The sequence below is a fragment of the Carettochelys insculpta genome, chromosome 2 (assembly GCF_033958435.1).
Source record: "Carettochelys insculpta isolate YL-2023 chromosome 2, ASM3395843v1, whole genome shotgun sequence".
Classification (NCBI taxonomy): domain Eukaryota; kingdom Metazoa; phylum Chordata; order Testudines; family Carettochelyidae; genus Carettochelys; species Carettochelys insculpta.
The window spans coordinates 219791778-219816306 of record NC_134138.1 but is presented as its reverse complement, the minus strand read 5'-3'; the positions used below and the strand labels follow the sequence as shown (position 1 = coordinate 219816306).

At 43.5% G+C, this 24529-nt stretch overlaps 1 protein-coding gene across 1 annotated transcript in view; it reads left to right on the top strand.

The window, feature by feature from the left end:
* DNAH11 (dynein axonemal heavy chain 11) overlaps nt 1-24529 on the top strand; it is a 327231-nt gene that overhangs the window by 14801 nt on the left and 287901 nt on the right. The window contains exons 3-7 of the mRNA XM_074984643.1: nt 1229-1425; nt 4860-5049; nt 7259-7358; nt 10445-10656; nt 23923-24156. Coding sequence (XP_074840744.1) covers nt 1229-1425; nt 4860-5049; nt 7259-7358; nt 10445-10656; nt 23923-24156 — 933 coding nt within the window. The remainder of the gene's footprint in view (nt 1-1228; nt 1426-4859; nt 5050-7258; nt 7359-10444; nt 10657-23922; nt 24157-24529) is intronic.

The window sequence follows — 24529 nt, the reverse complement described above, 5'->3', positions numbered from 1 at the left end:
GACATTGGTAGATGTGCAGGTGAAAGAGCTCCAGATGGTATGATTTATTTGGTTAGGTCCTATGATGTGATGTGGTTAGGTCCTCCTCTCTTGGTGTTCACACCTCCACATCTGCTGCTGGAAGAGGGCTACATCCTCCCTGACTGAATTGACCTCGTCAACTCTGGCCTTCTTGATGGGTACTCGCTCCTTTTCATGAGCCTGTATATTTAAGAGCTGCCTCTGGAATCTCCACTACAGCCATCTGATGAAGCAGGTGTTTGCCCATGAAAGCTTATGCTCCAAAGAAAATCTTAGTTTATAAGGTGCCACAGGACTTCTCATTGTTTTTGACTGATTGTAAACTTCTGTGAGCAATAATCATGCTTGAAAACAATGTGTAGTCCTGTGGAACCTTAGACTAACAAATGCATTAGGTCATGAACTTTCATGGACTGCTTGTTGTTTTTTAAAATTACTTATTAACAGTTAGCCCCCGAGACTTTTTACACATGCATAAAATTAAGTATGGGCTTAACTGCTTCAAAAGTACAGCAATATGTACTATAGAAACGGAAAGGACCCTGCCAACTTTGAAATCCCCTTATTCCTATCTGCTGATAGGATTTCGAAGCTGCGCGACATGCGAAACATGGCAATTTTGAAGAGCTGCAGCTGGCAGCATGCTAATGAGGCGCTGAATATGTATTTCAGCACCTCATTAGTAATCTTTGAAGTGGCCATTTGCATGGCCATTTTGGAGATTTGGGCTAGTGTAGACATAGCCGTGGAGATTTGGCTGTTGATGGGAAAGTTTGGATACAGTGACCTGGCTATCTATTTCTCTCCCTCTTCCCTCCTTCCCCCTTATCTTCTGTTTGGGAAAAGGTGGAGGAGAAATAAGTAACAATATACTTCATAGTTTCTGAAAAAGAACCTCAGTGTTGGGGCTCAGATGATTTGTGGGGAGAATCACACCAATGTAAGTACATATTTATATTCTTTTTGTGGACCATATAATGGGAATAGGTTTGAAAGTGTGTATATCAACAGAAACATGCATACTAAAAATTAAAAAGTTGACTTCGATGCAAGTAATCATTTGTTTCTGACATATGCTTCAGTTTAGTTTTGGTGTGTGCTAGTTGTTCCACTCAAGATCTAAAGAAGCACCAAGTTGTGAAGTACTACTGAGAAACTTTAAACATTGAATTGGTTTGTAACACTTCTTTCCCTACTCTGCCTTCAGGTGCTAGTGCCTGTTCTTTCCAATAAGAAAAACCATGTATCCTGGCCACATTTTATTTCACAAGACATGGACCATCATACGGAAATTATAAAAAATAAAGCACATGTTATGAAGGGAATGATTTCTGGAAGAACCCTTCTTCCCATTCCTACAGCTGCAGCAAAGGCTGACTTGCTTCAGATGTGTGTTGAAAACAAGTAAGGAACACAATACCTAGAATATAACTAAGAGCTACTGCACTTAATGGTCATTCCGCCACAGAAATTTATACTGGTACTAGTTGCATTAGTGAAATAAATGTGTAATTAATGTTAACAATATCTCTCTTTACTATTAAACTTGGAATATTTCTAATATTGAATTTGGAACATGTTAGTTGTCATATCACTCCCATGAGAATGTTAAAGAATGTCCTAAATTATGGCTGTCTCCACAATATGCCAAATGAAATTTTTACAAAATAGCTAAATTAAACATTGAAATTGATCTCTTGCAGAGGAGAGACTATACAGAGCATATCCATAAGGGCTCCTGTTGGTTGGTAGCCAGTTAAATGCAAGATCAAGGTGAAAGTTGTTTGTGTAGTCACCAGAATCTGCATGAAATTATATAGTCTCATAGTATGAAATATGGCTAGCTACTTTTGGATTAAATTTTTGCATGCAGTGTCACTGGTGACTACTTCCTCTAGCCCTAGTAGACCACTTGAATACGCGTTTAACTTCAATCACATGAATAACCTTATTGCCTTTGGAGGAACTACTCACATGCTTTAAAAGTTAAGCCAGTGCTTAAGTGCTCTATTGTATTGCAGCCTGTGTTCTGGCTCTTTTTCCACGTTGCCCTGTTTTTTTTTCCAGTTAGATTACTGTGTGTTTTACTGCCATTCTTAGCATACTCTTCATTCACAATGGATCCAGTGGCTGTTTCAATGGGAGCAGCAGTGATTGAATGAATATTCTAATTTACAGGGATAGTGTCATTCGCAAGCATTAAAAGGAGTTTAATTTTAACACCTCTTTCCACAGAATTATTTCTACATAGTGCTTGGATTTAAGGAGAGTGACTGCAAAATACCGCTTGAGGGAAGGAAAAAATACTTAAATGGTGATATAATCCCAGAGGAAAATTATTGCAAAATAAATGTATTTTTTTTTTGTATCCCTTGGGCAATGTTTTACAATGTTACTGTTTGAAATATTAAGTGCTATTTTTTTTATTAGTCAGTTGTTTTTTTACATAAAAGTACACTATGTTCTTTTAAAGGGATGTGTGCTACATTGCTCAGGTTATTTTTATTTATTTTTAAGAAACTCAGCGTTTCACAATCTGTGCACTGATTTATTCTCTAATACTTAGTAGCTATAACGCTACATTATTTTATATCACCTACTGATCTTTCAACCTGAGTTAAGAAAAGAGAATAGAAAAAGGTGACACATGTTGTCTTATGTCATCATTTACCTAAATCTTTCTGATGTCTGTTTGGAGGCACTGAAATATGGGCCTAGATTTTTCAGCTGGTTTAAAATAGTAGAGCTCCACTGCAATCAATGACACTATGACCAGCCAGTCCCTGGTCTATTATTGTATTTAGACACTGTGGTTGTTTTTAAATTCGGGAAGATCAGGGAAGTCTGTCCTTTTAGATTATCATCCTTTGAGCAGGGTGTGGTCATTGTGGTTTCAGTAAATAGTATTAAATAACCGTAAATTTACATGGCAGCTCCAAAGAGCTTACAATTTAAATAAGACAAACGCAGGATAAGTGTTCCATACAGGTTGTCTGCACAGAGGAGTTACTCAGAAGGATAGGATTTATTCTTATGCTTGTAATGTGTGGGGCTTAGGAGCCTCAGTCAGGATTAATGCCCTCACTGTGCTAGGTGGAGAGAGAAGAGAAAGTGCTTGGTGGATGAGGACCGGGGGAGTGTTCCAGTAACATGACATAAGCACCAAGGCCAAAATGGGAGAACTAGCTACAGAGTGAAGTAAAGTGAAAGGACTGGGAGGGAGAATGAAAAGAAATTAGATTATTCTGGTGAGGATTTTGTTGTTCGGGGTCAGCAACCTTTCTGAGGTGAAGTGCCGAAATTTGACCTGTGTACAGTCTGAGTGCCAGTGGTACATTATAAAGTCATTAATAGTACCCTTTTTGTGAGGGGAATTAGGAAACACCTTTCAGTCACGAACTCATCTCACCAAAGAACCTTTTATTTTTTTTTTTCAAGGCAGCATGTTTTGTGGTACCCTGTGGGGTATTAGCTGTTCATGTGCAAAGGGAGCTGCATTTCTCTTCCTGAGCATGTAGCAGGAGTCAAACACACACAGGAATTTGCCAGGTCAGGGGAGATCCAGGACTTCTACCTGAGGCAGTCTTAGCCTCTCACTCCCTCACTCCCACTCGTGGAATCTGCCATGAGGATCCAGTCCCCCCATGCCTGGGCCTGCCACAGGGCTCTGGCAGGTGGGGGCTAGGGCCCCATTCCCATCCTGCGGCAGGTGCTCTGGCCCCCTCCCATGCCACAGAGCGGTCAGTGAAGGCTCTGGCCATGGCCCCTGCCCTGTGGGTGCGGGTACAGTCCCAGCAATGGGACTCTCTGCATCATGGGAAGAGGAAGGGCAGGGCTGAGCTCCCAGTGAAAGTCGGCTCATGTGCCACTCGCATGCAAGACAACAGGAGCAGTGTGGTGTGAGAAGGTCCATGGGAGGAGTAGATGACTTAATGCAGGCATTTTAGAGAAGCCAGGAGAGGTCAGAGCCAGACAGAAATGAGAAGGTTAGTGCACATCAACGCACAAATCTGCACCAAAATAATTGTTTTAATTCACATCTCATGTTGTTAATGCCTCTTTGACCTCTTAAACTACATTGACATTTTAATGACTACCCACACAGAGATGTTCAATGCAACAATAAAAGGTGTGAATTTAAACTTAATATAGTTATTTCTGAATAAGCTTGTGTGTAGATCAGCTGGTAGCTCATTGTTGAAGATGGGAACACACCTTAATATTCTGTAAATATAATTCACTTCAGCTTTGCTTGTACTGTTCTTTGTCTTTATGGGCCTCTGCACTATAATAGCAAGCAAACTAACAAGCTGGAATGTTATGAGAAACAATGCATGTTAGAAAATGTTAAGGAATATTTATAGGAAGTGGATTTTGAACTCAGAAATGTTGACCGGAAACCTGATTGTAAAATTATCATCCAGTCATGAAATGGGATCAGTATCATGAGCCTTGGGGTCCGGAAACTAAACAACAAACCTTCTACTTTGAATGCTGAATGCTTGCAGTGAACTATTCACAAACCAAGAGTTTTTGGCCAATAGCATTGAACAGTGTATAGATCACAAAAGTATAGTTGGTTTAGTGACAATTAATGAACTCTTATTCTTTCCTCTCAAACAAATCCTTGTGGCTCCCTAATCATTTAGTTGTGGTGGTTTGAATGTGTATTTCTGGTAATGTGTTGGCCAGCACTGGACTCAGTATTGTAGGTATTCACACTAAGGTATTCATGATAAGGTGTAAAGAGAGGGACAAAACCACTTACTGCCATACCATTGCCCTTTTAATACCACTTCTGATTCACAAAACCATTTATAATTATTTTTATTTTATAGACAATATCCATATGCTAGGACAGTGCTACATGCAATTGAATCTATGGTTATTAAATGGTCACATCAGATACAGGATATTCTAAGAATGGATTCTGTTCAGCCTCTTCTACAAGGCCTCCATTCAAATCCCACAACTGAACTCAACTTCTGGAAGACAAGAAAAGATAATTTGTTGTGCATATATGATCAAGTAAGTGCTTTTGGATATGTAACAGATGTCAAGGAAAACCCTTGGTATGGTGGTTGTATTTTTGCATGCAAAGTGAGTCACTGCTTTCAATGTTTCAAATAGAAAATGGGCAGAGCGGAAGATTAGGATTTCTGATTAATATGGCTGCATACATATGCCCAAACAGAAGGGAGTTAAGGCTGGGTGGATGGTGTATATAGCTGCATGAATAATTAGTGATGAAGTACTGCATGAGAGTGGGGAACTGTGTGCATTCCTTATTTGCTAAGTTCTATATTATCTAACACTTGTGTGTTGTCAGGAAAGTATGACTTTTTTTTTGTGGTGGTTAGCCAGACTCCACTGAAACACACTTTTTAAACCAAGTTCATTAAATGAGCTTTTTCTTTAGGACTCTCCCTGTTTGGTTGGCTGGTTTTTATGTGAACAGAAGTTTAAAAGAGGTGGTTGTGTAAGATCTGGAGTTCCAAGGTCCATGAGTCCTCAAAATCCCTGTCTTCCCCTGCTTCTTTTTATGCCTTACCCTCCCAGCGCGCCCCCCCCCCCAAAGTTTCTGGCATCCACCTAATCAACCTCCTTCATGCTCATGGAAAATAATGAAACAAAATAGGAGAGAAGTAACATAAGTACAGTGACCACAGGCAACTTGCTGAACCCACAGATGCTTTTATAAAATCCTTTTAAAAGAACTTATTTTATTATTTTGCATCAGTCCATTCTACTAGGAAAGAACTTTAAGAAATGTGCATTATCTCTCTCTCATTTGTGTTCTACCCCTTTGGTTCATTCTTAACCTGTCCTCTACTCTGTATCTTTCCTGTATACCATAACTCTTACTGTCTCTTTTGGTTTATAACTTTGCTCTCTTCCCCACTCAAAATAATACCACTGAAATAAAAAAAAGATACAAATAGGCATTTTCCTTCACTTGTCCTGTAAAATAACATGTGAAATTTGTAGGCCAATCCATTTTACAGATATATTATTTTCTGGCTCTTTAAAAGGAAAATCTTTGAAAACATGAATGACAGAAAAATTTGAAATATCATGATTGAACATGTGCAGGAAATTTTAACTATATACCTTCTGTTAATTTTAGGAGAGGTAAAGCTAACTTCCCTTTGCCAATTTGTAGATTTCAATCCAGAGCTTTAGAAATCTTTTCCAATGCTTCTCCCCAGAAAATGCTGCATAGGGGGAATTAATTATTTCTGGGCTTAAAAATCAGGCTTGTCATGGGAAAGTAGGTTCAACTTTAGCTATGGAGTGGGGGCTGCTACTTCAGAATACTGACTTGGTAAAATAGATATTACAAATCCTGCAGCCCTGTTTTTTTTTTTGTTTTTTTTTGAAATCTTGTGCAGCTATCAAAATTATTAAGTTTCAAATGCAAAATACTGTATTTCTCAGAGGTTGAAAACAGATCTAGAACCATCCTCTTGTTAATTCTAGATTACCACTATCCTGGTTATTAGCACTGATCCAGTATAAATTAGACAAACACTTTGAACATACAGGGAAATATCCAATACCCAATTAAGTCACAAGGACTCATTCACTTGATTTCTGTGATTATAGATCAGGCCCAATGTGAATATACTTGACATTTAAAAAAAATACTTTGGGTGAAACCCTGACTCCATTAAATTTTGCAGTATAACTTTTGATTTCACTTTCTATGTACAGGTAGACAACCTACTCCACTTTGGCTACATTTACACTACAGCGATCTTTCAAAAGAAGTTCTTCCAGAAGATCTCTTCAAAAAGACTTCTTTCAAAAGAGCACATCCATACACAAAAAAGCGGACCAAAAAAATCAATCTGCTCTTTTGATAGAGTGTGTCTATACAGCCCCTGCTCTTTTGAAAGAATGGACCAGAGAGCAAAAAATCCAGTGCCATGAGGACTGCTCTTTTCAAAAAAGGGCCCATGGAATGTCTACACATGCTTTTTTTTAAAGAAGCTTTTGAAAGAAGATGCTCTTCCTGATCCGGGAGCGGAAGGAGGCTTCCAGAAGAAGAGCAGCATTCTTTCAGTTTCAGATCGAAAGAGCACATTTTGTGTGTGGACACTGTGTGTGTTCTTTTGAAAAAGGGCTGGATTTTCTGGAAACAAACTTGCTAGTATAGACACAGCCTTTGTGACAGAAATATTCTTTTAATTTTGTCTTCACTGAAGGTTTTTCCTTGTTTGTTTTATAATTCTAGCTTCAGTCTCCTGTTGTTCAAAAAATGGTTAAGATTTTAAAAGGCAAAGAGAGCAGCTATTATCGTACTTCTCAGAACATTTTCAAGGATGTAGAAAATGGTAAGAGTAGCTTCAATAAATTTTATATTTTGTCTACCTTTATATGTTAATGTTAGAGAATAATCCATAATATTGTTTAACGTAATACTGTAATATGCCACTGCTAAGATGTGTCTGCTGGAGCAGCATGTACATATTAAATCAAGCCACTTTGTAGTTAGACTTTGCTCATTATTTACTTTTATAAAGTTTACGTGGATTCTTTACTTTCCATAAAAATCAAGAAGAGAGAGAGTGGTAATTAAATAAATAGTATGTGTGTTTCTAAACATTATTTTCAGTCTTCGCCTATACTATGTCTGTTGGTCTGCTGAGTTTATTGCTAATATGAATAATTATGCAGTTGTTATACACTCATCCCTCGTTAAACTAGATGAGTGAACTCCCTGCGTTTAATATGAGCCTTACCCCCCTCCCTGCGGCTCCAACCTGCCGTTGTTTGACCCCCTCCCCCAGCTCTGCAGCCCCAACTCACCACAGCCTGACCCCCACCCCCCGCCCTCCCACTGGCACCACAGACCTAACCTGCCGCAGCCTGACACCCCCACCACCCTGCTGGCCCCACAGACCTAACACGCTGGAGCCTGACACCCCACCACCTGCCGTCCCCACACACCCAAACTGCAGCAGCCTGACCCCCCGCTGGCACCGCAGAACTAACCTGCTGCAACCTGACCCCGCCTCTGCAGACCCAAACCACCACAGCCTGACTACCCCCCCATTGGCCCCGCACACCCAACCTGTAGCAGCCTTAATCCCTCATCTGCCCCATGGATCCAACCTGCAGCAGCCTGAACCCTCCCACTTGCCCAACGGACCCAACCCACCACCAAGTTTTAACCTTCCCTCCTGCTCATGGCCCCAAATTGCCTCCAGCCTTTAACCCTCCCCCTGTGAAACCCAAGGTTTACTTACCTTTCAAAAGCAGTGCTACCTGCTGCTGCTCCTTCGCCGAGTTAGGAGCACTAGGAACCAATCAGAGACTTTTACATGTATTTTAATGGTAATTTAGTGTCCCTCTTATGGGCAGAAAGTTGGGAACCCATTGTGCTCGTATAAAAACAACAAGACGTCCTATGGTCCCTTTATAGACTAACAGATTTATTGAAACATAAGCTTTTGTGGACAAAGACCTGCTTTGTCATTGCATCTGACGAAGCGGGTCTTTGCCCACAAAAGCTTATGCTTCAATGAATCTGTTAGCCTATAAAGGTACCACAGGACTTCTTGTTGTTTTTCGAAGATACAGACTAACTCAGCTACCTCTCTGATACTCGTGCTCAGTGCTCATATAGCAAGGGATGAATGTAAATATTCCTTTATCATTTGTTTGCATTTTATATTGTGACAGGGTCAGGCCAGAGGACTATGGAAGAGTGATCAAGAGGAGATATATTAGCCCTAAACTGAATAGGTGTCTGTTCCCAAAATAAACTAACAAGGGGTGATCCAGAACCTGCTACAAGTAATCGGGGCAATTAGACCAGTTAAAACACCTAGGGCCAATCAGGAGGCTCACAGATTCAAGACGGCCAGATTAATCTGGACAGCTGGAGTCAGTAAAGAACAGATGCAACCAGTTATAAAAAGGCTTTTTCTTCTGCTGGCTCAGTTGCTTGGTGAGGAGATCAGGAGCTATGGGGAGTCTGAGAGGAGTAAGTGCAAGCAGGTACTAGATGGAAGAGCCTGTGGTAAGGAGGTTGCTGGGGACCACAGTGGGGAAGTGACTCAGGAAGTCATTGCTGTCAAAACAAAAAAGTAGTCCAGTAACACTTTAAAGACTAACAAAATAATTTATTAAGTGGTGAGCTTTCATGGGGAGACCCACTTCTTCAGACCGTAGCCGTACCAGAACAGACTCAATATTTAAGGCACAGAGAGCAAAAATAGTAATCAAGGTTGACAAATCAGAAAAATTGTAATCACTGTGGTCAAATCAGAAGAGCAGAGGGTGGTAGGAGGGGACGGGGAAGTCAAGAGTCAGATAAAACAAAGTATGTAAAAGAGTCCATATAATGACTCAGGTAATTGGCATCCCGGTTCAAACCACATGTTAATGTGTCAAATTTGAATATAAGAGAGTTTGGCACTCTCTCTTCGCAGGCGATTCTTAAAGTTCCTTTTCAGTAAAACAGACTTTCAGGTCATTAGCAGAATGGCCCAAACAGCTGTCAAGCAGTTGAAGCATGAGACATGGGAAGCTGCTGTCAGAGAGCCCACAGAGTAGAGGGTGGACCTGGGCTCCACCCATCCCCTCCCTCCATGCTCTATACAGCACAGAAGGACTGACTTGGTGGAGTGGATTGTCTTACCTGAATCACTTGGAGGGGCAGCAGAAACTGTGGCGTATGTGGTCTCCTCTCTTTTCCCTATGATGAGAGTAGCTCACCAAAACAGCTAGCTGGTTTCTGTTTGATTGCTGGTATAGACAGGAACACACACACATGCATTAATCTTTGTCAGTCAGTATGCTTCTGGAACAAGCTGCTTCTCCAACAGACAGTTTAGAAAATAATCCTGTGACTTGTCCCTCTCACTGTCACGAGACCTGTTGGAATGGCACGTGCTTATTATTCAGAATATAAGTCTGCAGTAAGTTCTGTATAACTCCAAGCTGGTTGGCTAGGACCAGGAGAACAGACTGACAGAAAAGAAAGAGTTTTGATGCTGAGAACCACTTTGTTAAAGTGCTACTTGACTGCTTTTTTGTTTCGATGGTATATAGAGTAGCACGGCTCCCTCTCTGTTTCTACTTTCCTGCAACAGAATTAGTAAATGGGGATCGTCTGAGACACGTATTATGTGGCTAAGCTTGTATCCCTTCACCATAATACAGTGTTATGTCCCAGAAACTTATGTACTTTTCTCCCTGGATAAGGACTAGTGTAATTTTACATCCCATGGGGGAAAATTTAAAATTTGATTAAATTTGTAAAGTTAGACTGTACGCTATTGACAGTGAGAAGCCTTCTAATTTTAGTTATTGCAATGAAAATATTTTCCTTTTTGACTAGAATAATTTTTCATTCTTCAGTATAATCCTATCTGATATTTTAGCTTTGTCTCTCTCTTCTTATTTTTTACAGCACTTATGGAAGCCCAAGATATTGATCTGTACCTGAGACCACTGAGAAGACACATTCAGTTTTTGCAGGAGACAGAATTCCCCAAGATCCGTGGTTTAATTCCCCCTCTATTTCACATCATCTGCCTGATCTGGAGCCACTCCAAGTTTTACAGCATGCCTGCACGAATAATAGTTCTGCTGCAAGAGTTCTGCAATCTCGTCATTGATCAGGTAGTTTCAAAATATGAATGTTAAGTATATAAGTATCCAATAAATAAGTCAGTCAATGAGTGGTACCTTAAAGAAGGAGTATGAATTTAGCCTGTTTTAGTTTTTCTAATAAACACCATGTTTAGAAAAGTAGTCGTATTTCTACAGAGCTTTCAAGTTACCATGTCACTATTGAGGTTGCAGCACAACTAAATAATGACAACTATCAATGGTGCCATTTCACAGGTCCTCTGTTTGAAAAAGGCAATAATCTGTTTGCCTTAAGAAGAAAAAATATTTGTTTAAAAAAATCATACAGTACTCTGCAAGTTGTTTCTTCAGTTGCCAGGCAATTCTAATATCTCTTTTCTTAGCAGGTATAATAGTTACTATTTGCTTTTTCAAACTGCAAACTTGATAAGGGCTATTCACATACAAAAAATATGGGAATGACAAGCAAATTGTCAGTGAGCAACTTTGAAATCCTGCATTTTCTATCTTCCCACAACCCACAAAACAGCAGGGAAGGTCCCAATGACATAACAAATACTGAGCCGTTCGCACTTTTTCCATCCAAATGGCTCTCCAGCATATTTCAGTGGAACTAAGACGGGTGTTTGTATTGGTAGCTTTTAAAAGTAGACTTTCCTTGAGGTCCAGTGTTGTGGACGCTGTGCCTCTTGCCAAGGATATGGTCAGGCCTCCCTTCTAAAACAGTCAATAGCATTTGTGGATTGTTCAGCAATGTTACCTTTTGAGACACAAGAGAAACTGACACCCCCAGCCTATTTCCAACTTAGTGTAAGTACATAACTGCCATGCCATTTTACACTCTCTGCTGACTAGAGAAAGAGAGACGGAAGAACTGATTCTTCTTTCACACTAAGCATTACTCCTGGTTTAGGCTGTGAAGACAGAGGGTTGTCGGAGTGATTGCTGAACAGGAAAGCGGGGAGGTGGCTGTGGGAGGACTGAATGTACCCTTGCAGCTGTAATATTTGCATCTCGTGTTTACAGTGAAATCAGAATGGTGCTTGGCTTTCCTCAGATAAAAACTGGTGTAAGCACCTGCACCCTGGAGGAAAATATCTGGCTACTAGCAGATGCACCCAGCATTGCTTCAGTTAAAGAGTCAAGCGATTTTTGAAAATAAATGAAAAATGTATGTGCTGTTTGTCAATGATAGTATACTTAAAAAATGAAGAAAAGTGATGGCTGGTAACGGAATTCATAGGTGAGGAGGGGCCGGGGGTGGATGGCTTAGGGCAGAGGTTTGATGGGGGCTCAAGGTCGGGGTGGGGGTACAGAAGTTAGAGCTCCTCTGGGAGGAGCTGCCACCATAGCAACATCATGCCTGCCATCATGGGTGGCCCTGTAACCATCTCCCATCCCCCTGTCCTGGGACCCCTTCTCTTGGCTGCGTCTACACGTGCACGCTACTTCGAAGTAGCGGCAGTAACTTCGAAATAGCGCCCGTCACGTCTACACGTGTTGGGCGCTATTTCGAAGTTGAAATCGACGTTAGGCGGCGAGACGTCGAAGTCGCTAACCCCATGAGCGGATGGGAATAGCGCCCTACTTCGACGTTCAACATCGAAGTAGGGACGTGTAGACGATCCGCGTCCCGCAACATCGAAATAGCGGGGTCCTCCATGGCGGCCATCAGCTGGGGGGTTGAGAGATACTCTCTCTCCAGCCCTTGCGGGGCTCTGTGGTCACCGTGGGCAGCAGCCCTTAGCCCAGGGCTTCTGGCTGCTGCTGCTGCAGCTGGGGGTCCGTGCTGCATATACAGGGTCTGCAACTAGTTGTTGGCTCTGTGTATCTTTCACTGTTTAATGAAAGTGTGTCTGGGAGGGGCCCTTTAAGGGAGCGGCTTGCTGTTGAGTCCGCCCCGTGACCCTGTCTGCAGCTGTGCCTGGCTCCCTTATTTCGATGTGTGCTACTTTGCCGTGTAGACGTTCCCTCGTTGTGCCTATTTCGATGTTGGGCTGAGCAACGTTGAAGTTGAACATCGACGTTGCCAGCCCTGGAGGACGTGTAGACGTTATTCATCGAAATAGCCTATTTCGATGTCGCAACATCGAAATAAGCTATTTCGAAGTTGGGTGCACGTGTAGACGTAGCCCTTATGTCTTGGCACAACCAAACCCTGACCCTGGGTTTAAGTTAGGGTAAGATGAAGCTGCACACCAAATGTGGTTGTGGTTGTACGTCTTACAGTTTAAGAGGAGTTCTTGAACAAATGTAGCACTGACTGAGACACATTCTAAAATATAGAGAGAGATTTTTGTGAATGCAAGGTGAAGTACCAGCATGACAGAGAGCTACAATAGTAGTTGCAGTGCCAGCTGCAATAAATGGTTGCTACATCAGATATAATAACTGAATTTATTAAATTAGTATAATTCAAGTGGGAAGTTAACTACACAGAGGAGAAAAACGCTCTCCTCTTTGCTTTGCTGCCATCTCACACTGTCTCTCTCTCAGACACAGAGAAAGCACCATTGGTTAACTCCACCACTCTCTGAGCCTTACTTTGCAGCCAACATAGCAGTGGCCAATTATTCTTTGAGGTTTCCTTCCAGGATAGTCAGCGACCCTTCTGATTGGCTCTAAGTATTACTGCTGCTTCAGGACAGAGATGAGAACTAAAACAAAATCTCACCTACATCATTAACACTAGTCTAGTAACAGTTTCCCCTTTTAAACATGTTTGGAGCATTCATACGGATCGTATAGCTGAGCCTTGGGAGGAAAAATTGGCTCCAGAAATCTATTTTGGTTCCCACATTAAACAACTCTGTTAAACACTGTGCCCTCCTTCTCTATTTTAATGATAGAATGTGTTTTCAGTGGCCTATCCATGTTTTGTCACACTTTAATTTTTCCATGACATCTGCTTCCCTGCTACTATGTTTATGTGGGGTTCTGCAAGGCCGAGTTCCAAAGTTTGAATGTTAATCTTCCCATTGCCACTTTTCTGAATTCTCTAGATTTCCTGCAATAACTGTTAAGTTTTGCATTACTTTGTATTCATTCATGCCATGCTGATTAGCATAGGCGATCATGGCCCTCCGCCCCTGTCTGGAGCATCTCCACAGTACTGTGGCAATGCAACCATGAAGTGATACTATCCAATATTTTCTCACATTGTCTAACTTGTCCTCACTTTCCTTTATACTTTCCTGTTGTCACTAAATTTTCAAATGCAGACTTTCTAATTATATGGCCTATAAATTTTGCCTACCTTTTGTCCTTATCCTATTTAACAGTGTTCTTTTGCTGCTGGCTTCATTTAAGACAGACTCATTCGTCCCTTTGGTCGTCCATGAGACACACAACATCCTTCTTTAAAAAAACACATTTCTGTGGCTTCGACGTACTTAACTTGTTTACTGATAGTCCATGGTTCACATCCATACATGAGGACTGGTTCTACATAACATCGCAGCACTCTTTTCCTAACCTCCGATGATAAAGATCTGTTTGTGAGAATGCTTCTCATTTTCTGAAATGCTGCTCTTGCTTGAGCAATTCTGCATTTCACTTCAGTTAAACACCTACCATCAGATGTGATATAGGATCCTAAGTACTTGAATTTAGTCACCTGACGAAGAACTGTTCCATTTGCTAGTACCTCACATGTTAGCAGTACCTTCGTCTTTGTAATAACCATTACTTCCGTCTTCGAGATGTTCAGCTTGAGTCCCTTCAGCTAGCTTTCTTTATTGACAACATTAACCAGTTCCTGAAGATCTCTTTCACTTTTCGCTATTAAAACAGTATCAACTGCATACCTCAGGTTGTTGATGTTACATCCTCCAATGTTTAATCCTGGCAGACCTTCTTCTATTTTATGCATTATTCTTTCACTGTACAAGTTAAAGAGATCAGATGAAAGAACACAACCTTGTCTCACTCCTCGTTTTATCTTCACATATCTACTAAGGTTTTTTCCGACCCTGATGGCTGCTGTCTGTTCCCAGTAGATGTGTTTAATTATCCTCAAATCCTTCCCATCTATATCCTGTTCTTCCAACAGTTTCATCATTTCTTCATGTTTTACTCTGTCAAACGCTTTCTCATAGTCGATGAAGCACAAATGTCCTTTTGAACTTCCAGTGCTCTTTCGATTTAATAACTTTAAAATATAGATTGCATTTCCAGTACCTCTGTCTTTCACAAATCCACATTGTTCATCAGAGATCTTGGACTGTATTTGATTTCGAATCTGGTTCATAATAATCTTCAAAAGAATTTCGGTTATGTGACTCATGAGACTGATAGTCCTATGCTGTTAACATTCAGTTGCACATGGTTTCTTTGGCAAGGCAATAAAAACAGATCTTGATAAGTCTTCTGGGATGTGCCCTGTACTGCAAATATCATTTAAGAGTTTTGTAATTGTGTCAATACCAAAGTCTTCTAAGGCTTCAAACAACTCCCTCGTGAGTTTGTCCGGACAAGACGCTTTTCCTCTTTTCATGCATTTCAAAACTTTTCTTACTTCTTCCTTGAGCATAAGTGGACCATCTGCATTCTTAGAGGGACTAAACTTTTGTACTCTTTCATCATCATAGAGTTCTGAAATGTATTCTGACCACCTTTCCAAAATTTTATCTTTTTCCATTATTATACTACCTCCGTCAACTTCAGAAGCTAGATGATGAGAAACATGAAAGGGGCATGGGAATCATCTTAAATTAAAAAAAAGAATAGTTTAAAGGGTTATTGGACAGTATCTGATAGGGTCTTGTTAGTTAAACTTGAAAGCAAGCCCTTCGATTGTGAATATAATCCAGGTCTATGCTCCAACTGCAGACAGCACTGAGGAAGACAGACAGATTTTATGAAGAACTTGAACAAGCCAAAGCTTACTGTAAATTGAGTGAAGTTCTAATTGTTCAAGGACACTTTAATGCTACGGTTGGTTGTGAATGAACAGAAGACATAACAGGACCTCATCGTCTAGGTTCAAGAAATGAGAGAAGTGAAAGACTGGTAAGATGGTCTAGAATTCATGATTTGATCATAGGAAACACATGATTCAAGCAACATCCAAGGAGACTATGGATGTGGAAAAGTCCAGGAGAAAACAAGAACCACCAAATCAATTTTATCCTTTATAAATAAGAGGTTTAGAAATTCTCTCATATCAGCTAAAACAATGCCAGGTGCTGACTGCTGTAGCGATCGTGTTCCGGTGGTAGGCAAATTGAGAGTAAAATGAAAGAAAATTCAAAATGTTATAAGAAACATCAAACTTGATCTGAAATTGCTCCAAACAGATAGAGAAGTTTGAGATCAATTTGCCTTAGCAGTCAAAAATAGATTCAGTGCCTTAAGAGACCTATCTGATATTAACAGACAATGGGAATTATTAAAAGAATCTCTTGTTATATCTGCGGATGAAAACATTACAAGAAATAAAACCGTTATTAAGAAGTGGATGACTGAGGAAATTTTACAACTCATGGAAGAAAGAAGAGGAAAGAAAAAAATCTTCTGAATATGAAAAGTTGAACAAAGAAATAAAGTTAAAATGTGCAGCAGCAAAGGAGAACTGGTTAAATGAACAGTGTAAGGTAATTGAACAGCAACATGAAAGTGATACAAAAGAGATGCATACGTGAATTCAGGAGGTAACAGGAAGGAAAACTTTATTACAGAGTATTTAATCTAGCCTTACTATTGCTACCAATATGTTCCTTTCAATAAGGAATATATGCCATAGTACCCGTGAATGCTCCAAGCACAAGACAGACTCTGTTTAAAAGGGGAAACTGTTGTTGCTAGACAAGTGTTGATATAGGCGAGATTCTGTTTTAGTTCTCCACTCTGACCTGAAGGGGCAACAACACTTAGGCTGTGGCCACACCAGCCGTTCATTTTGAAAGCTATTGCAAAATGGGGGGCAATTTCGAAATGAGCAGGAGAGCAACTACACACAAATTGCTCATTTCAAAATCAACTTCAAAATTAAAAGGCGTTCATTTCGAAGTCATTGTTCCACTCCCTTGTTGGGAATAACGCCTCCTTTCGATGTTGGTTTTGAAATGAAATGTGTGTAGTTGCTCCCCGGCTGCCATTTCAAAATGAAAAGTCCTCCCCAGAGCCAGCCCCTCCCTAGAGCACAGACACACCCTGGCCAGCAGTCGGAGCTCTATGGCGGTCAGGTATGGGTACCTTAAAGCTTCATGGACACAGAAACCCCGTGCAGGAGGCTGTGTGTGTGCTGGCAGATGTAGGAGCATGAGGTGGCCAGATGACACTCTGAAGCACCCCTAGAAAGTGTCACCCTTCTGTGGCCAGACCAATGGCCAAAAGCCAAGACGCCAGGATCCCTGTGGAGCCAAGTGTTCTGCGCGGCAGGGTTTCCAGGGCTCTGGGCAGCCCCCAAAGAAGGCGGGGAGGGCCTCTGGCTGGAAGCTGAAGTCCGGGACCTGCTGGCTGTCTGGGGGGACAAGGACATCCTGCTCAGGACAGAGGGGCAGAAGAGAAATGTGGCCTCCTTCGCCCGCCTCCCTGGCAACCTCCTCCAGACCCCTGAGCAGGTCTGCTCCAGAGTCGAGCTGTGGCAGAGCTATGCCCGAGCAAGGGACTCGGCCTGGCAGTCAAGGGCAGCACTGGCCATCTGCCCCTACTTCAAGGAGCTCCACCAGATGCTGGGAGCCAGGGGGGCTGCAGTACCCAAGGAGACCCTGGACATGGCGGAGCTGGAGGGGCAGGCCGAGGAGCCCCGGGCAGGCCGAGGAGCCCCAGCCAGGACCCTCGATGGCCCCCCTTATTGCAGGCACCGCAGTACTTGCTGGCACCAGAGAGAGCGATGGTGGGAGCCAGGGACCACGGTACATTGCCGAGCCCTCCGAGGGTCCTAGCCAGCCTACCTCCACCTGGGCCTCCCCTGAACCACCTGAGGAACCCTCATGTAGGATTGGGCATGAGGTGCCCTGGCCATGCACATCCCCTTCCCTGTCCCCCTCCCTTTCCTGGCCCCCTACTGCTCCCCTTTTGCTCCCCCCGCTCTTGCAGCTCTGCTCCCAGCTGACATGTTCCCGGCAGAGCAGCAGGAGCTGCAGTGTTGGCTGTAGCTGGGTGAGCCCTGCCTGCTGTCCATGGCTTCCCCGCCTCCTCCCTCTGAGTCCAAGCCACTAGATGCCCCATCCAAGCTCCGCCATCGTCCCTGGACCCAGGGCGGTTGTGGCTCCAGGGGCAGTCGTGGCTCCCTACCAGCCACCTCCACCGAGGATTGAGGCCCCCTGCCCCCTATGTAAATAGTTCACCCCTGCCTGCCCGCGTAAATAGTCATGTGTTGTTTTTTTTTTGTTTTTTTTTTGAAAACAAAGGACCAGTTGAATTTATTTAATAGTGATATGTGTCTTGCCTCAGGTGGGGATGATGAGGGGAGTGCATGCAAGTGGGGGTGCTGGTGGGGCAGGGGTGGGGGCAGGAGGGTTGTGTGGAGTGGATTGGGCCAGATTATAGGGCAAAGGCCTTTCACACAGCCTCTCACACGTGCACCCACTCCTGGTGCACCTGGTGACACGGGACCGCCCCAGCTGTTTATGGTGCAGCATGGCCTTGGCCACCCAGTGTGCCACAAAGGGCTCCTGCTTACTGTCTACGAGGTTGTGGAGAGCACAGCAGGCTCCCATGACCGTGGATATGCTGGGTAGGGCTACCTCTAGGCGCATCAGGAGGCACCTGAAGCACGCCTTCAGATGGCCAAATGCCCACTCTACAGTGTTCGTGGCCTGGTTGAGGCAGGCATTGTAGAAGTTCTGGCTCTCATTGGTGTGTCGTGTGTAGGGGTGCATTAGCCAGGCCTGGAGAGGGTAGGCTGCATCAGCAATGATGCACGGGGGCATGGTCACATCCCCCACTGGCTGCTTCCGTGGGGGGACGTAGGTGCCCTCTGCCATCCTGTGGCTGAGCCACAAGTTCTGCAGGATGTGGGTATCGTGGGCCCTGCCCGGCCAGCCAATAGAAATGTCTGTGAAACATCCTCGGGCATCCACAAGGGCCTGGAGGATGACAGAGTGGTAGCCCTTTTGGTTGGTGTACTGTCCCCGGCTGTGTGTTGGGGCTCGGATGGCGATGTGGGTGCGGTCCAATGCGCTGATGCAGATGGGAAATCCCAGCTGTTGGAAGCCGCACATGGCAGTGTCCATGTTCCCCAAGCAGATCAGGTGGCACAGGAGGATCCTGTGGATGGCGGCAATGACCTGCAAGGGGTGGAGGGCACAGGCGCCCATGAGTGCGTGGTAGCATATGGGGGACCCCCCTCCTCGGGACCCTGCCGTGGGTGCATGGGCCACAGCTGCCTTACCTCAAGGAGGATGACCCTGATGGTGGCCTTCCCCACCCCAAATTGGTGGCTGACTGTGCGGTTGCTGCCCTAGGTGGCCAGCTTCCACATGGCAATGGCTACTTGTTTGTCCAGGGGGAGAGCAGGCCGCTTGTGGATGTCCTGCTGGTGAAGTGCTGGTGCCAGCCAATGGCACAGCTCCATGAATGTGGCCCGAGTCATATGGAAATTGCGGAGCCACTGGTCATCATCCCACTCCCTGAGGAGGATGTTGTCCCACCATATTCTGCTGGTGGGGTACCGCCGGGGCGACAGTGGGCCTGGAACAAGGGGTGCTCCGGATGCACTGGGGAGGGGGCCTGCAGGAGACCGGCCATGTGTCGGGCAGCATGTAACCTTGTACGGCATGCTGTCAGGATGGCCGTCGGGCTGGCCATGATGTCAAGGGTGTCCCCGTCAGTGAAGTGCTGCGGGTCCATGGCAGGCAGTGGTGTAGTGGCTAACCAAGGCTGTGCTGCAGGTCATATTCTGCAAGCAGCCAGGCTCCTCAGCATGTGCACAGGGGGTGTGTTTGGGAGGGGCCCCTTAATAGGGCAGCTGTCCACGAGTACGTTTACCTCGGGTCCACCATCACTGACACCCTGTCGTTGGACACTGAGCTAAACAGAAGGATCGGAAAAGGGGCCACAACTCTGTCCAGACTCAGCAAGAGAGTGTGGAATAACAGCAAGCTGTACACCCACACCAAAATGCAAGTCTACAGAGCCTGCATCCTCAGCACCCTCCTTTACGGCAGCGAGACTTGGACCCTGTATGCCCGCCAGGAAAAGAGGCTGAACGTCTTCCACTTGCGCTGCCTCAGGCACATCCTTGGAATATCATGGAAGGACAGAGTTACCAACACAGCCGTCCTTGAGCAAGCTGGAATCCCAACCATGCACACCCTCCTCAGGCAGCATCCACTCCGCTGGCTTGGCCACGTCCACAGGATGAACGATGGAAGGATTCCAAAAGACATCATGTATGGTGAGCTAGCCTCTGGCAAAAGACCCCCCGGATGCCCCCAGTTGCATTACAAAGATGTCTGCAAGAGAGACCTCAGAGAGGTAGACATCGAGCTGGACAACTGGGAAGAACTAGCAGACGACTGTGGCAGATGGAGGCAGGGCTTACACAAGGGCCTTCAGAAGGGCGAGTTGAAGATCAGACAGCTAGCAGGGGAGAAGCGAGCGCACAGAAAGCACAATAAGGACTTGCCAGACACCCACTACATCTGCAAGAGATGCAGCAAGGACTGTCACTCTCGTGTGGGTCTTTATAGTCACAATAGACGCTGTAAATGAAGTCTTAAATTGAAACTTTAAAGGGCGCGATCCATAGTCTGTGCAGACTGAAGGATGCCTACTACTACTGTGTGCTCCAGCAAGGGCTTGTCAGCCATTGAACCCTGCCCTCGCTGTTTCCTGCCCTGTTGTTTCGAAATGAAACTGTGGTTGTGTAGCTGCTCCATTTCAAAATGACAGGGCGTCCCTTTGATGTTGCAGATCGCAACGTCAATCCGCATTTTGTACGTAGTCGCTTCATTTCAAAGCAGCTCGCTTCGAAGTGACAGATAGGGATTACCCCTTTCAACATCACTTCCTAGCGTGGCCACAGCCTTAGAGTCAATTGGGAGGGTTACTGACTGTCCTGGAAGGAAACCTCAAAGAATATTTGGCCGCTGCTATGTTGGCTGCAAAGTAAGGCCTGGAGAGTGGTGGAGTTGAATAATGGTGGGAGTATAATGCTTTCTTTGTGTGAGAGAGGTGCAGTGTGAGATAGCAACATAGCAAAGAAGAGAGGGTTTTTTTTCCAACCTGCTGTGTAAGTAACTTGTCACTTGAATTATACTAATTTAATAAATTCTGTTCTTGTATCTGATGTAGCAACTATTAATTACAACTTTGCATCAAATTTGAATAAGCCAGGGGAAAAACCATAATACCTTACTCTTGTATATTGATGGACAATTTTCATCCAAGGGTGTTGGTTCACTTTTAGAGATGTCAGCCTCATTATTTTCACAACACCCCAGTTGCTGCTGTTTGTTTGGTGTTATCATCCCCATTTTACTGTTGTGAAAATTTTGTGCCCAAAGGGGTATCAGACATTTATGGTTCTGTGGACCTGTCTAGGTACTGAATTGCTTTTAAAACCCAGTCTGCTATCTGACTGGGAGACCACTGTTGCCTGGTAGTGTTCTGCCAGCAGTACCATCTAGGTTTGTGGGTTTTGTTTTGTTTTATTTTATTTTTTTTAAATAATACATGGCTGAGTGTCCCTCCTGGCAGAGGGTCATTATCATCATGAATAACTGTGGGCTCAGAGCCCATTGGTGTCTGATGCCGCTCTCACTATTCCTTTCCATCTTTCCCTGTCCAGTGCGGAGTGGCTTAGCTTCTGTAGACTAGCTCCGCACCAATCTACTGTATCATCTACCCATTCTCTGTGGGGTCTGCCTCTCCTATTCAAACTGTCCATTATGCTGAATACCAGGGTCTTGATTCTTCATTCATCGTTCATTCTGCAAATACGCCCAAATAGTTGTAGCTTGTGTTTTATAACCTTCTGCAGCAGGTTCTCTTTCAGCTGTATCTTCCTATGTAATTCCTCATTGGTGACCTGCATCCATCCTATTCTCAGAATCTTTCTGCAAGAACACCTTTCAAACGCTAATATTCTTCCTTATGAATCTTTCGTTATCGCCCATGTCTCACATCTGTGCAACATGCTGCCAAATACACACGTTTTCAAGATGCCCAGCTTCATTCCTAAGCTGATTGCTTTGCTTTTCCAGATCTTATCCATAGCTGTCAAAACTTGCTCTTGCTTTTGCTATTCTAGTCACTATTTCCTTCTTACAGTCTAGATCATACGTTATGTTGCTCCCCAGATGTGTGAACTTCTCTACATTTTTAGTTCAGTACCATCTACACTGATCTTCCTTCCTATTTCTTTATCTCCAAATACCATTATTTTTGTTTTATTGATGTTCATAATCAGTCCATACCGCTTCCCTTCTTCCTTTAGCACCTGCACCATTTTCCCTAGCTTCTCCTTATCTTCCTCAGTAACTATGTCATCTGCAAACCTCAAGTTGTTAATTCTTTTACCATGCACAGGTAGCCCTTTTACCTCTTCCTTGATCATCTCCATCGTGCTCTCCAGATGTGTGGTGAAGATAATTGGTGATATTGGATCTCCTTGTCTCATACCGCTACTTGTTTTAAACCAGCTTCCCAACTCCCCGCATGTTCTCACCACTGTCTCCACATTGTCACTGATATCCTTCAACAACTGTATCAGTCTGCTATCCACTCCATACAGCTCCAACACCGCCCAAGTCACTTTCTGATATGGGGCAGGGAATGAAGAAGGAGCAGCCTCCCTGAGGCATGAGGGGCTGGGGAATGAGGCAGTAGCTGTGGAAGGGCTTTCTGGTGGTGGGAGCTGCCTCCCTAAGTGTAGGGCACCAGGGAATGAGGCAGCCACCTCATTGTGGAGTTCGCCAGCAGTGGGTGCTGCCACTGGCATGTCAGGAAATGGGACAGCTGCCCTGCAGTAGGAGCTGCTGCCACAAAGTACAGAGCTCCCGGGAGCAGGGCAGCCACCCACCTGACGAGCACCCTGGCAAGGGAGGCTGCCACCCCAAGACACTGGGTGCCAGGGAACAGGAGCCCCACAAAATATGGGACCATTTTCCTATTTTCTTAAAGTCAGGACTCCTGTGAGATGGCTTAAATAAGGGACTGTCCCAGTAAAAACAGGATGGAGGGCCACCCTATCCCCAAACTGTTCCTGTTCTTCTTTCTTTCATCCCTCTTCCTGACCCTGCTGCTCTTCTTCTTTCTCCTCTTCATTTGTATCAGAATGCTTCCTGTTTCCCAAAGGTGAAAGATCAAGAGAACTTTGCTTTGTAGACTCTAACAATGCTGTCCTGGCAAATGGTGATGTTCCAAAGCTTATAAATGGGTCAGATTTGGTTGGGTTCTCAATGAAAAAACAAAAGACAACTTGGTAGTTTCCACCACAGAATTTCAGGTCTCTGCTCTAAAGAACAGAAGGGCTACAGCATCTCAATAAAACATTTGTCAGAATATTTTGAAATGGATAAAACAATGTTTATATTTTGCACTGAAACATTTTTGCAGAACTTCAGTAATTGAATATTCAGTTTGATCCTGACATGGAAAACTTCATCTTGAACATGAAAGTTTTTTCTAATTTTGCAAGTAGGAGCTTTTAATAATGGGAAGCATTCAGCAGCATGACTATTGATGGCGCTACTAACTCCACCTGTAATAAAACAGTTGCTGTGCCATAGCCATCTCTGGTTTTCCCTGTAGATGGCTAAAGATTCAAGAATAAACCTTCTTAAAAAATTTCCATTAACTTATGAAGTGAAAAAGTCATAAAGGTCTGCATGCTGGCAGTTCTAACAGTAGGTGTGTGTAATAAGGATTAGAGAGCTAGGATAGCAATTAAGCAATAAACAGTGATAAATTTAACACTAAATAATATTTCCCCAAATTTTGCGGTGGTGCTGATCAGTTTTGTGGGTAATCCTGCCCACTGTGAACAATCCACGGCACTGTCACTGTGTATGAAGTTAAGATACACATAATGGACTTGATTCCAGGCATTACAGATTTGACATTTTAGGACATGACATGCTGCAGCAAATATTTGATTTATTTTAAATGTATTTTCATTTGGATCCTCTTTAAACATAAGATGTAATTTGGGAAAATTGGCAAGCTAGAGTTTTTAGGTCTGTTTTTGAATTACTTAATTACATTATTAATATAGATATAATTAATGTAAATACAAGCACTTGTATAGAGGATAAAAGAAAATCTATTTTTGGCTGAAATCATGGCTAGCTTTCATGAACAGTGACTTTTTTTTGTTCTTCCACTCTCATTTTTATTAAATTCTAGGCCAGATCATACCTCTCACCAGAAGATCTTTTGAAAGGAGAAATTGAAGAAACACTGGAACATGTGCAAATAGCTCTAAATACCTTAAGGAGCTTTAAAAATTTCTTCTATAGCTACAGAGAAAAGTTGGCAAGTTACTTCAGCAGCGGCAAAGAATTTAAATCATGGGATTTCCAGTCAAGTATGGTGTTTGCCAGATTTGACCTATTTCTCAACCGCTTAGTGAAAATTGAGGTATGATTTTTCCTTTTTCATTTATTATTCATACCACACGGAATATCTGAGAATAACTGCACCACATGCACACTGGAGGAGATGTGGTCTGGGCTTGCTCGAGGAATGTAGCAGTGCTTCAAAAACTGCAGGAAAAAGGTTTGTGGCCGTCAGCTTTGTTACACTGACTGATCTCCTGTGAATTTAGGGCAAAATATTTAAAATCTACAAGCCCTGGTGCTAGAAGCCCTTTCTGTAGGCAGCAAGCACTGCAGCACCTAACCTTCCTCCCACCCTCTTGAAGTGGCAAATACAAAGTTAGGTCAGGACCTGCTGTGGGCATTGTGCTAGTCACACCTTTTGAGCAGGCCTGGGAAAGAATTTTTCTCTCACC